General features: G+C 32.8%; 1 protein-coding gene across 1 annotated transcript in view; it reads right to left on the reverse strand.

Annotated features, from left to right (window-relative positions):
• Positions 1-13,772, reverse strand: part of LOC126978531 (protein scabrous) — a 30,987-nt gene extending 17,215 nt beyond the window's left edge. Inside the window, exons 1-2 of the mRNA XM_050827446.1 lie at positions 13,526-13,772; positions 522-687 (exon numbers count right to left, since the gene is read on the reverse strand). Coding sequence (XP_050683403.1) covers positions 522-687; positions 13,526-13,692 — 333 coding nt within the window. The 5' untranslated portion in view covers positions 13,693-13,772. The remainder of the gene's footprint in view (positions 1-521; positions 688-13,525) is intronic.
• Between the last annotated feature and the right edge of the window lie 141 nt (positions 13,773-13,913).

A 13,913-nucleotide genomic window follows, 5' to 3' on the forward strand; every position in this document is an offset into this window, starting at 1 on the left:
TATATTGTTTTACAGTCCAATTGATAGGTATAAAGATACACGTTACATGCAGTGTTAACAATAACAGTATTAAAAAGGAATGAAATATATTAATTAAATTTGATTTCTTTATCTATTATTTGGTAACTATCTATGTCATTGTAAAATGTCAACATACAAATCAACTTCCGTTTGTATTAACGTCTGCGTTTTCAATTTGTTTTTCTTTTGCCTTATTTATTTTGTTATTGTTTTGCAGCCCTTAGATTCATTTCCTGGATGATGTGCTTATAATGTATGATCCCTAATGCGTAAAATAAGAAAAATGTATTTGCAATTCGATAAAAAGCAGTGATATTATGATCTTTTTTTAAGCCGATTTCCTATTTTCTTATTTTTGTTGTTCATATTGTAATCCCCGTATACTTTTCTGTGTGTGCACTCGTAGCTGAAGTTAGTACGGCTGATGCGCATCCCCCATACATCGCAAGCGCTCGACTGTAATATCGATCGTGTGGGAGCCATACGTGGTGGATACTTACTTGGTTCTTGATGACCTGCACATGTCGAAGCAAAGCGGAATTGTTGACGCTATGGTTCATCTCTCTCATCTCTATTCGCAGATCTTTTATCGAGTTTTTCACCCAGTGCAGAGTTGCCCGCTCACTCTTGATGTGGTTGGCGGAAATCGACGCCACTTGGTTCTGCCTGCAATTACATTTGCAATTACTAAAGAGTGCTTGCAACACACACACACGGCTAGGAATAATTCTTTTGTTTTCGAATTATTTGAGTTCATTTTAAGCTAATATTTAAACGAAACAACGTGTATTTAAGAAGGAAAATCTGAAACCGTTTGTAGACCGAGTGTGGTCTTGTGCCGTTAGCCCTGGTCCATATACAAAGAACGATGGTGAACGAATGACAGCTAGAAGTGTCACACTTTCACTAGCCTCGTTTGTTATTATAATATTATAATGAATAGTAAACATGTCTGCGGATATTGACGGTAGAGGATCTCGTGAGGACAGATGAAGGATTGGCGAGTGGGGAGGGTGTAGCCGAGTGTTCGCGTCATGTGTAACCCCTTCATAATGACGATAGTACTGGAGTGCACCGATAAATAATTACGAGATGGTTGGTGGAGGGTGCATTCGATGCCTGACAGGAGACGACCACTGTTGCATAACAACTGTATCCGGTTCCGTCTCGGTTCTGACCCCGCAAACAAACAATAATTATAATTACGGGTATGCTGTATGCTTCCCATGAACTGACAATTATCCTTTGATAGTACACAATACCCTCAGAGCAACCCAACCATTGATCTCCTTGGTGAGTCGTTGTTATGTTTTTACTTTTTATGGAATAAAGGAGAACCGAGCTTAAAGGCCACCTGCCTCCTGATGATATAATTAATTATTGGCTTTTAGATCTTTGTTTCATATAGCACGTTGATACAAAAAATTATTTCCTTCTGTATGTATGCATGAGAGAGAGAAAGTGATAGATCTACTCGTATACCGAATTTTTGTACTAGGCAAACATAAGATCAGTACAGATAATCATTGTGTGTCTTCTACCGCATTAATCAAGGAGAGTGTTGTTCCACCTGATTCCTGCCTCCGAATTCACTATTTGCACGAAACGCCACAAACTTGAATATCATGCTCACTATACAAAAATAGCGCGTACACTTTCCAAAAGAACGGCAACGTTCCTGTGATTCTCCGGTGTTGTATTAGAATGTGGGCAACGGTGATCACTTTACATCAAATGACCCGTACGCTCTTTAATTTTCCTCTCCCATAAAAAAGACAGGGTAATCTTTTAAAGATTAAATATGGATGCCTTTGTCGATTTGTCTCAGCTTAACATAGACTGACGGTAACTTAGAAAGATAAACAAGTACAAAAGTTAAGTGACAACGAAACAATAATTCGTATTCTATTAAATATCATCACTCATATTAGCTAGAATAAACAAGAAATCACTAGTTGAAGTTGAATCGGGAACGAATCGATTGTCAATTAATTTCCTCTACTTCCTTACGAGAGCAGCTTCCTTCCGGGATGTTTCCCGTACAGTTAATGTTCTTGTAATTAGTCTACTGCATGTATCAGTGCATGTAAACACAGATTTTCAAAGCTACAACACGAGAAACAAGGAATTGTTTGTGACTAACTGTAGTTCTCCAAAGCGTGTAAATAGTTTTAATAGTAAATGTTTACTGCACTTTTATAAAAGAGTAACTCATGATCAGAAATAATAAAGAATATAAAGTTTTACTTTCTTTCTTATTAACTTTAAATGTTATATAATTATTTTAAGTGTTTAGTTGTCTCTATATCTTGTAAGGTGTAGCCTACTGGCAAACTGATGAACGGACAGACCTGTTCCCCTTCGGATACACAACCTCAAAAATTGTTACTTAACTGGTAATGTAAAATTTGTAATTATGTTGTAAAAATGTAAGCATACATTGTATTACGTAATGAAGTAAGTAGTAAATGGTGGAATTACGAATGAAATGCGAGTACATCTTTCAAGAAGACAACTCAGTAATGTGAACTCACATATCCGCCATCCTTTTCTGATCATTAACTTAATTGTATATAATAATGTAGCGTTTCTACTTTAAGGTGAAGGAAAACAATCGTCCAATAATCTAATTGTACTTAAAATGTATAACTGGATGTTGATCGTCGTTCTATAGATGATATATTATGTTATAGCTTTTAATAAATTTATTATTCATATCATATTAGTACTAACATTAACCAGCCTATAAAATTACTGTATTATCCTGTCTCCTTTATATATACAGCCATATAATAAGAGCGTTATAATCTATTAATAATATGTGCACAAAAGTTCTTTATGGTGTATGAGTATACGATTAGAATAAAATAATTGATTTGATTCCTTGCGATGTGAAAATATAACTCATAGATATCGAAACACCAATATTACCTTAGGAAACTAATTATAAATTAACTCATCATAACAAAGTAAAAACGCAACGTACTATAGTCGGATATTCACTCATATTTCTATATTAATTAATAAAACATTCACCGAGTTCTATTCAACAATGCTTTAGTAAATTAAATAAAATGATTGGTATGAAACTGTATGTTAAATTGATGTCAGTTGTGTGGAAATAAAATATGTTATTCATCACTTCAATGAATGATGTTCTGACTTCAATAAAGATATGTTCCGGTTCAGCTAATTGGCTAAATATAATATTACTTCACATTAATATATCGATTACCTACATTAATCTAGGTCATAAACAATTCAATAAATGAAAATATTATGACGTATTCTCTGCAAAGTTGTCCACGTGGACTAATTTATTTTAATATTTAGATTAGGCTGATGACGTAAAAGATGTTGCAGGGGAAAACCGAATATATTATTGAAGTCCTTTACGCAAAAGAGATTGATAATCCTAGATACAGCCGCAACAGAGTTGATCGACTAGTTCCGAGCATGGGATGTCGGCTGGGTACAGCTTTAAAGCTATGAAGCAGGAATTTGTTCACATTCTTGTATCAACAAATCAATTCTCATTAAAAAAATCTTTTAAACACCAAATAACTATTAATATGAACAACGTTTTCCGAACATTTGGTAAATTAGCTTTGGTTAATTAGTAGTAATTTAAAATAAATATTTATAGTGATTACTCAATAGCGTTTAGTTTAAGGCTAATTGAATAAAGTTTATTTGACTTTAAGTATTTGATTTTGAACAAATAATTTATTACACTTATATCAAACTTGAAACTGTAACATTAGTTGTAGAATAGATATATGGAATAGATGTGCCTTTATCGAATTAGATTCAAATAATTGCATTATAATGTGCTCGTACGAGATCGTTGGAGGAACATGAAAATTTGCTAAACTAATCTAATGACCGAGCTATGAGCCATGAACCAGGATCTAATGCAGTTTGAAGATAATGTTGTTACAGACTCGCTAGTTGCAGGATGCTCGCATTTTGCAACTTTCCTTTATAAGTTGTCGTTTATATATGTACAGCTACATAAAAATATCTCTTATTAGAACATCATCCTGATGTATAGGCAACACAGGAGGGAAGAGGAGGTGCAGGGCAGACAATGCACAGCGTTAACGCCCGTAGAGGAATCGAGGTTGGCACTTCTCTCTTAGAAAATCATAAGTGTAGGAAAGTGATGCTTGATGTTTGCGACGGTTAGTAGAAAAAATATTGATCGAAAATTTATTCGTTGGTGTGATGGTGACATTCTCCACGCATCTGGCGCTAAGCCTGCGTGTTTGCGTGAACGTAAGAAAGAGTGTAAATACACCATCCGTAATGTTTCTTGTAATTAATTACCTGTGCAAAAAAACCATAGTTGGTGGTAACTACTATCTCTTTGGTTTTTCATTTATCTACTTATATAGAAATAGGCGCGAGGTATCCGCGTAAAAGTATTCATTTAACATTTAGCAGACCTCAAATAAAATCAAATTTAGGACTGAACTCCCCAATTATCAGAGCTGGTGAACAATATAAAATGCTTGTTAGAAAACACCCAAATGTATATTATATTCAATGACTCTCATGGCTCACTGAAGAATAAAATACTAACATACTTTTAAGTCATTCTATAAACTAACTATAAACCTAGTCACTTAAATTAATTTTCAGATTTACTTTTATTTGTAATTAGTTTAAATTATTTTAGTCAACGCTGTGCATTTCTTTTATAGAAATTGTAAATAATGTAAGGTTACATTTGTCAATGTATTAATATGTGTTCTGTTGAAGTGCCTAATAAAAATAAATAAATAAAAAGAGATCTTAACGTTTTGAAAAAACCAACTTAAACTATATATTTAAGGCAACATTACTTATAAAAGTCGATTCACAATTTGCGGAAATAAATCAGACGAATTAATAATGTTTTCTCTCGTTGAAGTGAATATAAATTTAATAAATGATTGAAATCAGGTCACTCTTGTGCTGGTACCCAGGTTCAACAAACGCACGATTATCGAGTTCTGAAAATTGTAAAAGTAAACAAGATATCGAGATATTAAACCACAATATTACGATATGTTATCGGTTTACATTTTAATATTATCATACTGTTTTATTTAAACAAGAGCACAGTAAATTAACTACTAAATGAAAGTATTGAAAACCAATCCAAAAGTTTATATTCAATATAAAACCCTAATGAAATCATCTTGGCACAAAAAATTCTAAAAACACCTTGAAATTTCCAAAAGCAGATGTACACACCATATGCCTTTTGGTGATTTAGAAAAAAAAGGTTAATTTGAGCCTTGCGGGCCCCAACCGTGTGCCTCTTAAAAAAATATAAAAGGGAAGCAGATATTAATGTGTATTATGATTACCTGAAGACCTAAAGTCGCTCACAGCTGGCGAACCTACTAACAGCGGCGCGTGTCTCAACTTTCCTATCAAATGGTATGATAGCATCAAATATTTGTTATAGATAGACTTTATTACGACTCGATATGGTATATTTTAGTATGAAATCTGGCGTTTGTCTCGTGCTCTAAAAAATCTAACAACCGAATGTCGAATGAAAATGCAACACCTGCCACTTTTGAGCGCGGCGGTCGTTTCTAATAATTAGAAAAAATATTCGGCCTCTTCGATGAGCTATTAGGCCCGTTGTATATTACTGTGAGCTTGGGGTCCGAGGTTTGAACCCTACGTACAAATATTCCTCTTGCGTATCACTCATATATGTACTCTAGGTGAAGTTAAGGGCTTGATAATTTCTGTACTTTTGTGGTCAATATTTATTTAAAAGTATGTTTGGTAACAGTTTTTGTTTTTAATAATAATATCTACCATGAGGTTAGATATGTTTTATAATATACATAGTTTCATAATCGCATAGTTTCGAGTACATGTATTAAGGACAAGAGGTATCATGCAGTTAAAAATAATTAATGTTACTTTTCCGATAAATAACAAATATGACACAGGGCGTGCCTTAAAATACTATTTAATATATCTAGTAATATATTATTTTAATGAGATTAATGTAATGTTTTACATTTGAATTTCACATTAATAAAATAACTAGTTGAGACAACGGTCTCTGATCTACCAAAAAAAATATGCGCTTGCGATGCATGATGATAAGGGCGATGATTTAAAAAAAAGGCCTTTAGTTTTGTATAATATAATATATGAACAGATTTTAAAAATTGATAATTTATGGAGTTATAAAATGTGGCAGTAGATTTGTCAATAAAATGTGCAGACAACATAACCAATTTAGAAAATTCTGATTTTTTTAATGTGAAACTTAGCTTAGAAATTCTTGATTTTTTAAAGTGAATCTTTTATTACATCGCCTCAATTTTTTATAGTATTGTGGTTAGTAATTTATTAAAACAATAACAAACATTAAATAATAATTTATAATGACACGTAATTCAGAACGACAACATCTGTTTTCATTTTATTTTTGAAACTTGTAATTTTAGCTCTCTCATTTGTTCCCACCTCTTACTGCACACCGCAATACCGTGTGTTTGTAAAACATCTGTGAGATTGCATCAAAAGGTGGGTAATAAGTAATAGTCAGAGCTTTTTTTATTTGAGCTGCGTACACGCCATTTGCCGTCGGCCGGATGTGGGCCCCTAGTTTAGTAATACACTTCCGCTCTGAATATAAATAAACATAACATTACGTCCAGATGTTTACCCTCACCTCCACCATCAGTATTATAGCAACCAGTTTCTGATTTGAACTACCCATTGGGGCCGCTTAGAGCTAGCGTAGGGCTTAGTTGAAGGTGTTTAATGACCTCTGTTATTAATAACTGAAAATCACGCCGCATTGATGGAATTTAACTTCGGGCAAAGGAAAGATGAAATTGATGCCGTCTCTATATGGATTTATTTAAAAAACTCAAACCAATTCTTGTATATTCAATAATACCCAATACAGCTAACAATAGTAAACTTCGGAATTCACTTTAAAACCGTATAATAACATTTTTTTTTTATTTGAAAAACTAACTACGAAATTCGAAAGATATTCTTTATACAACAACTATTTTTTTTAAATGTTGGGTTTGTTTTTGGCAGGGTAGCTTTGATATAGAGAAGAATTGAAAAGAATTGACGTGGTAAAATGTAATTTGGAATATATTATATAGTTGAGAATGATCCAGCGTGGGCCTAAATTTTACATGCTAATAGCTATTATGAAGATTCAATTCGGAACTCCATTAGATGACAAGAAATAAACGTATACTTCTTATTACAAACATATTGTACTTATAACATCAGCTAGATGTACCGCGAATAGAGTGTCATGTAAAGCCAGAATACAAAACCCATCCAAAAATAAAACGAAAACCGAAAAAATAAACGTACGAGTCAGCGAACAGCTGGCGTTATAGCATTTCAAGTATGCAAACTAATCCTGAGAGAAATTAAAATGTGTATCTTGGTATGTCGCTCTTAACGCGTTCATTTGAGGTTTAAAATTGTGTGCTTCAACTTTAGGCACAGTTCGGATATCGTTGTGCCGATCAAACGAAGCCTGTTCTGTGAATCGGGGCGAGGGAGGGGGGGGGGGTCTTCGCTCTCAGTGTCCACCCGCGACTGGCCACTGGCCATAAGGAGCAGGTGTTTCGGTAATCGGTCGCGATAACAATTTTTTACATTGACTTACAAAAAAATGCACCTCAATATGTATTTCAATCTCAGAACGTGTTCGTAAGCGCCGAGAATTTTTATTGTTTGTATGTCTTATTGTAATTGTTTAATGCGCTTCTTATTGAAAAAACTGTACATATACCTACCTGCGTTGCAGTAAATGTTTTTGCAGTTAACAACTTAAAAATATCTCTAAAGAAGACCAGGCCCTTAAGAATCTTTAGTACAATTTAAAGTTGTACACATAGCGTTGTTAAGTGCTGCATCCATTATACGAAATCACACTGAAAGTTACAAGCTTTATAAAGTATTTGCTGGAAATTATAGAGTTACTGTTTAGGTGTTATTGATTAATTTAAATGAAGTTTAATAAACTTTTTAAATATATATTACCCATTCGAATAATATTAATATTTAGATTTTATTATATTTATTTATTATTATTTGAATGTTGCAAATGTATAATAAAATAAGGCAAACATGGATTTTACAAAGCTCGTATACCCAGATTATGCTTCAAAATTATAACTTAAAGAATATTACTTCAACGTTCAACGTTCTCTAGTATAGTAGAAGGCTACAACTATAGTTGTAGCTTTTTAATCTCAAAGGAGCTAAGAAAACGTTTTTTCTCGGATCCGATCTGATGGCCTAGTTCTTGTTGAGGGTCTCTTGTCATTGTGCAGCTACGAAGCCCAATTGCTAATTAATAGTAAGTGCTATACTTAGCACTGAGTGGAAGAAAACTTGCTCCACATATCTCCACATGTCTTCTTTATGAAATGATTTTGTCCAAGTATATCAGACCTAACGATAAAAAATGATGTAATGACTGCCTGTCTACAAACGGCGTACGGATTCGTTGCTCGCTGGTACAAAAATACTTGTTTCAGTTCAGAAATATTATATCAGTATTCTCCAGATTTTAGAGATTTTTTATTAATGTAGACGGTGAAATAAAGGATACCATTCGCAGCTGTAAGTATAAGATATATTGGATTATCAACTATCAAATTGTCAACATCTCCCGAGGATGCCTGAGGAATTATTTAAAGACTAATATTGGCGGAATTAACACTAAAGAAAACTCAAAACATTTGGATAATTATGGATTTCCGCAAAGTAACGCCTACTTCAATAAATTTTCTAATATTGGATTATGCTAAATGTATATATATAAACTAGGCAAGGGTTTGTGTATATCATATATCAAAACTTATACAAGTGAAACTTGAGAAAGAAGGGGGGACTTATAAGAAAAACAAATTTACTTCTGGCTGTCTTTCTATTTCGACTAAGTCCAAAGCTGTACCGATATTGACGTGATTTTGCTGATAGATAGCTCAAGTTAAATGAGCTTCCGCGAATGAAATTTAATTTCATAAAATTGTAAACAAGGTTTACGCTGGCGGACGCTCATTCATTTAATATAATTAACGGTGAAACTCGATTCGTTCTCTACTGCGGTATAATGTTTCTGATTTGAGTACCTGCCTACCAGATTAGTGTAATTATGATGTGGAATTAAGTCAATTTCCAAAATGCAGACCATTATGTACAAAAAATTGGAAAGTGATAAATTCTTTCTGATCTCTGACCAATGACCTGTGCTTTAAATGATTTATGAAATGAAAATTAATAATTGTTTTAAAAAATAAGCACTTGTACTTAATATTCTTTGATATAAGTACCCCCTTCTCTCTTGAAACTTAATGAGAAACGTTAAAAGGCTATCTGACATAAAGGTAGATTAATCTTTGACCCTTTCAAAGTTTAGCAATATGCAAAATGCAAAACTATAATATAATTATAAATAAGTAAGTTATTTCATAAAAAATAAATAGAATAAGCCCGATATTATGGTCAGAACGCGTAAGAAACCTGTAAGTTACAAATGATTTTCTAATTAAATATTCTGTTGTATTAAAAATACTAAATACGTAATTTATTATATTGTTATTATCTTGTTTCAGAAAAGTAATAAGCCATTTGTCCCTTGCGGGTGATTGTTCACTGGATTATTTAGTTTTGATATTATTTTGAACAAATTAATTTGGTGTAAGTGTTATTAATATGATTTGAATAAAAGAAAAACTTGGCTACAAATTAAAATATAACATTAAGAAATTACTTCACATTTAGATCATTTCTACGTCGAGACGTTGTTATACGTATATATAGCTGCCATAATCTATCTAGATAGACTATGGCTAGATAGCTATGAAAACGTCGAAAGACGTTGAGTTTAGAACTAAACTCTTTTTTGAGCAATTTACGCATACGATCTTAAAGTGTCATACAAATCGTGAGTGTAAGACGTAGCTTGTCACGCACACTAAACTAATATTCCTGGCCTGTTTTTATCAGTTGTCTAACAGCAAGAGACTCTATCTAGATGTATAAATTATCTGAGGGTCCTCATATAAAGGAGGTTATTTGAATGCAAGTGTTGGGAAAGTATGAATCAATAATATGTTCAAAAATACTCACAAGTCTAAAATAAGACAAACTGATATTGAATCTAACAAAACGCAAATATATGCCGCATCCTAAAAACGTCAATGCGTGTAATCTTGAATTAACATTACAACATTCATCAATCATATTTAATCCATACATTTTTCGAAAAATTTTAAAATTTTAAATTTGCCAAATTTTGTACATGATATATATAATAAGGACATAAATAAGCTTTAATATTGGTCGTTAAACCAAATAATTTGATAACGAACAATGTATGTTATGGCATTCCGAAAAAACACCTTTAACTTATATATATACTTCTTAGATATATATCGGTATACAAAATCGCATTATCCCAAGATGATCTAGGTGGCGCGATGTTATATTATACCGTAAATATCGTCATGTAATATATGCCTTGTACATTGCTGTTTAAATATATATAAGACTAGTTGACCCATCAAACGTTGTATTGCCATCACAGTTAACATCTATAGTTATTCTACCAACTATTGGTAGCTAAAATTAAGTTCTGATTCTAATTAGTTATTCATTTTAAAGGGACACATTAAAGGAAAAACAAAATTGTTGTTTTCTTTTTTAATTCCGAATATTTCATATTTATTCATCTTTTAAACCTTCTCAGAACTTCCACATATAATTCAAGACCAAAATTACTCAAATCGGTCCAGCCGTTCTCGAGTTTTAGCGAGACTAACGAACAGCATTTCATTTATATATATATAAGATCTCGTAATAGAGTTACACGTATGACAATGTTGGTAACTTGAGCTTCGTCTATTATCTATCAGGAGATACCACGACAGTGACATGACTGCTAAGAGTCGACGGAATTTCTCACTAAACTACCAGCGTGAGCAGGTGAGTTTGACTTTAAGAGCCACTCTTGCCCCCTGCATGGAAGTATTCTACTTCAATACTATATACATACTTCCAAGTTGAAGCTCACTGACTAAGAACGACAATAGCTAAAACTGTTACAATCCAGAGTGACTGTATCAAAGTGAATAGAGTTTAAATAAAAGGCTTTGACGTCGCCAGCTCTCATTGAAATGTTGAAGTTCTCATGAAAACTCATTTCGGGTAATAAAATAATAGCCACCCTTGATAACTGGACGCCGAAAACTTTATATTAATTCTAGATTGCATTTCCATATTTAATATTTCCATACAAATGGATGTCCTCGCATTAAACTTATGTCTTGTTACTTCAGTGCAATTACGTTTTACTTAGTAATTCTGTTTCTTTGTGACAAAATTGCTTTGAAGTCTATTACGTGTTGAGTTTTATAACTACAGAGTACCAGTTAATATTAACAGGTAATGAGAATCTATAAATTTAATAGATTTGTCTGTAACATAAATTATTATTTCCAGAAACAATTAGTACAGCTAATACGTTGGTAAAAATAGTTTAGATAATTTTGATCTGTTTGTCGGTTTATCTATATGTTTGTGGAAGCTTAACTCAAAAAACAGCTAAACTGGTTGATAATTAATGGGGTTTTCAGTGATAAATTCATTCAGGTGCCTAAGTGTAACATTTCGTTTGTTCGAGGTGAAACGAGACGTGAGTCAGCTCTCACCTCTCAACTTAAAGTAAGTTAATTTATGTAATACTGTGAAGGTTAGACGGATGAAGTCGCGGGTGCTCGCTCGTGATTAAATAAATAAAATAAATTCCGAAGGAATAACATAACATTATTTAGAATTAGTGCAAATACTGTGAAGTGCCTATTTAGTTTAGTAGTTATAATAAAAAAGTTAGCCAACACGCTTGGTGACAAGTAAATATTCTAATTTCTTATTAAAATAAACAAAATATCATAGTTAAAAAAACGCTAAAAGTAGAAAATTATTCTCATAACAAAATTTTCAATTCAACAATAAAGCACCTTTTTTACTTTAAAAAGCGTGCGACATTGTCAGAACGACTTTAAGTTTATCAATATCTGTCAATAAAATAAAACAAATGATTTAATATCATTTGTTTTATTTTAGGCACCCCACGCTATTAAAAAAACATTTTTATTACTTTTTTTATACATACTTGATAAGTGTGCAAAGTTCTTGGAGTGAATAATGTGTCAATATATTTTGGAGCTTTTTACTCAATGTTTTAAAATAAAAAATTATACTCAACTATTATGTAAACATGTAAAAGGATAAGACATATATTATTAATAATTGTATGAGAAAAACAACCACTATGTCCAGTAGCTCATAGAGAGAATAAGTGCATAGTGTGCACTGGCACACATACAAGGGAGAGTTTAAGGCTGTAGAGCCAATATGATGGCATGAAAGACTGTGACGGCAAGTAAGACCGTGACGGCAAGCAAGACCGCGTTAACAAGTAGGACCGTAACGGCAAGTAAGATCAGGATGGCAAGTAAGACCGTGACAGAAAGTAAGACCGTGACGGCAAACAAGAGACAAAAGAGAGAGCGAGGGACAAACGATAGAGAGGTAATATCGAAGTAAGGTTTGGTAATTGGTTTAATTTCAGTAAAAAAAAGACGGGTTACACTTCGGAAGTGCCGGCGAAGTGAAAACTTGAACATTAACCTTATGCATTTTTGAATATTTTGGAATGGTAAGGGAATAATTTCGCACGAATTGCTTTATTTATCGGTATAAAAGTACTAGCATTTATGTGGTTAAATACGATACTTATTTATTGCGCTATCTAAAATAACATAATAAATATAACATAATATAATGATATAAAAAATTTAACACTTCAGAACTTTTACAATTATTTTACATTAAAAAGTTTATCTCTCAGAAAAATCAACTTTCATCCACAATTTCAACGACTGTCTTACGAATTTTTGATCAGGCCACTGTCCCTGTCCTGACGCGAGTTTAAAATTTTATACCCCTCCCAAGAAAAGCGCTCAACGCCGCTAAGGAAGTTATCACTTACAAAATATTTAAATTATCGAGTGCAAATAGATTTAAATGTATATTGAAAAAATATTAATATATTTTTTTAAATTGACATTTTAAATTAACTCCTTTTTATTATTAAAGTATAGAATTTTTCATTAATATTTCCTTACCACGTTATCACGATAAATTAGGAATGCTTTTTAAATTGAGTTTTTTCAATAGTATTGTACCTTACAGAGTCAAATGCTCAAAAAAGTTTTTTTTAAATCAGAACCAGTTTTACGTAATAAAATATGTTATTTTTGGTCTTCTGCTGAACTTTAATAATTAACTAGTTATAAAAATCGCCTGAGCGCACGCAGATTTCGCACAACAAGAGCTCACAAAGGCGTGGCATAAATAATATAATATGCATATATATTTATATATATATATATATAAAATAAATAAAATTAATAAGTTAATATGGACTTACTTGAGATATTCGATGTCTCGCTTCATGCGTGTGATTTCGGCTGAATGCGTTGTTTTCAGTATTTCAATCTGCTTGGCCATGTGGTGAAGGTCGCGACTCACGTGAATGTCCATCGCGTAAACACATCTTATAAATAAAAAAAACGCACATAGAATCGTACACTTCATTTTCGCGCTCAAGAAGACGTGACTCGCGGGGAAGTGGTCGTGCGCTAGTCTCGACTGATAGAGCCCGAATGTGCGCGCGGAGGCTTCGCTCGAGCTTTTATCAACGTCTGGATGCAACGTAGTGAAGACTTGCAGTAGCGCTGCCCGAGTGTATTCTGCGAGGCGCAGATGCGATCAACAGTTGTTCAAGCCCCGAGCTTTTACAAAGCATTCTAGGCCTT

Source organism: Leptidea sinapis, chromosome Z (genome assembly GCF_905404315.1).
Source record: "Leptidea sinapis chromosome Z, ilLepSina1.1, whole genome shotgun sequence".
In the NCBI taxonomy this organism is placed as follows: domain Eukaryota; kingdom Metazoa; phylum Arthropoda; class Insecta; order Lepidoptera; family Pieridae; genus Leptidea; species Leptidea sinapis.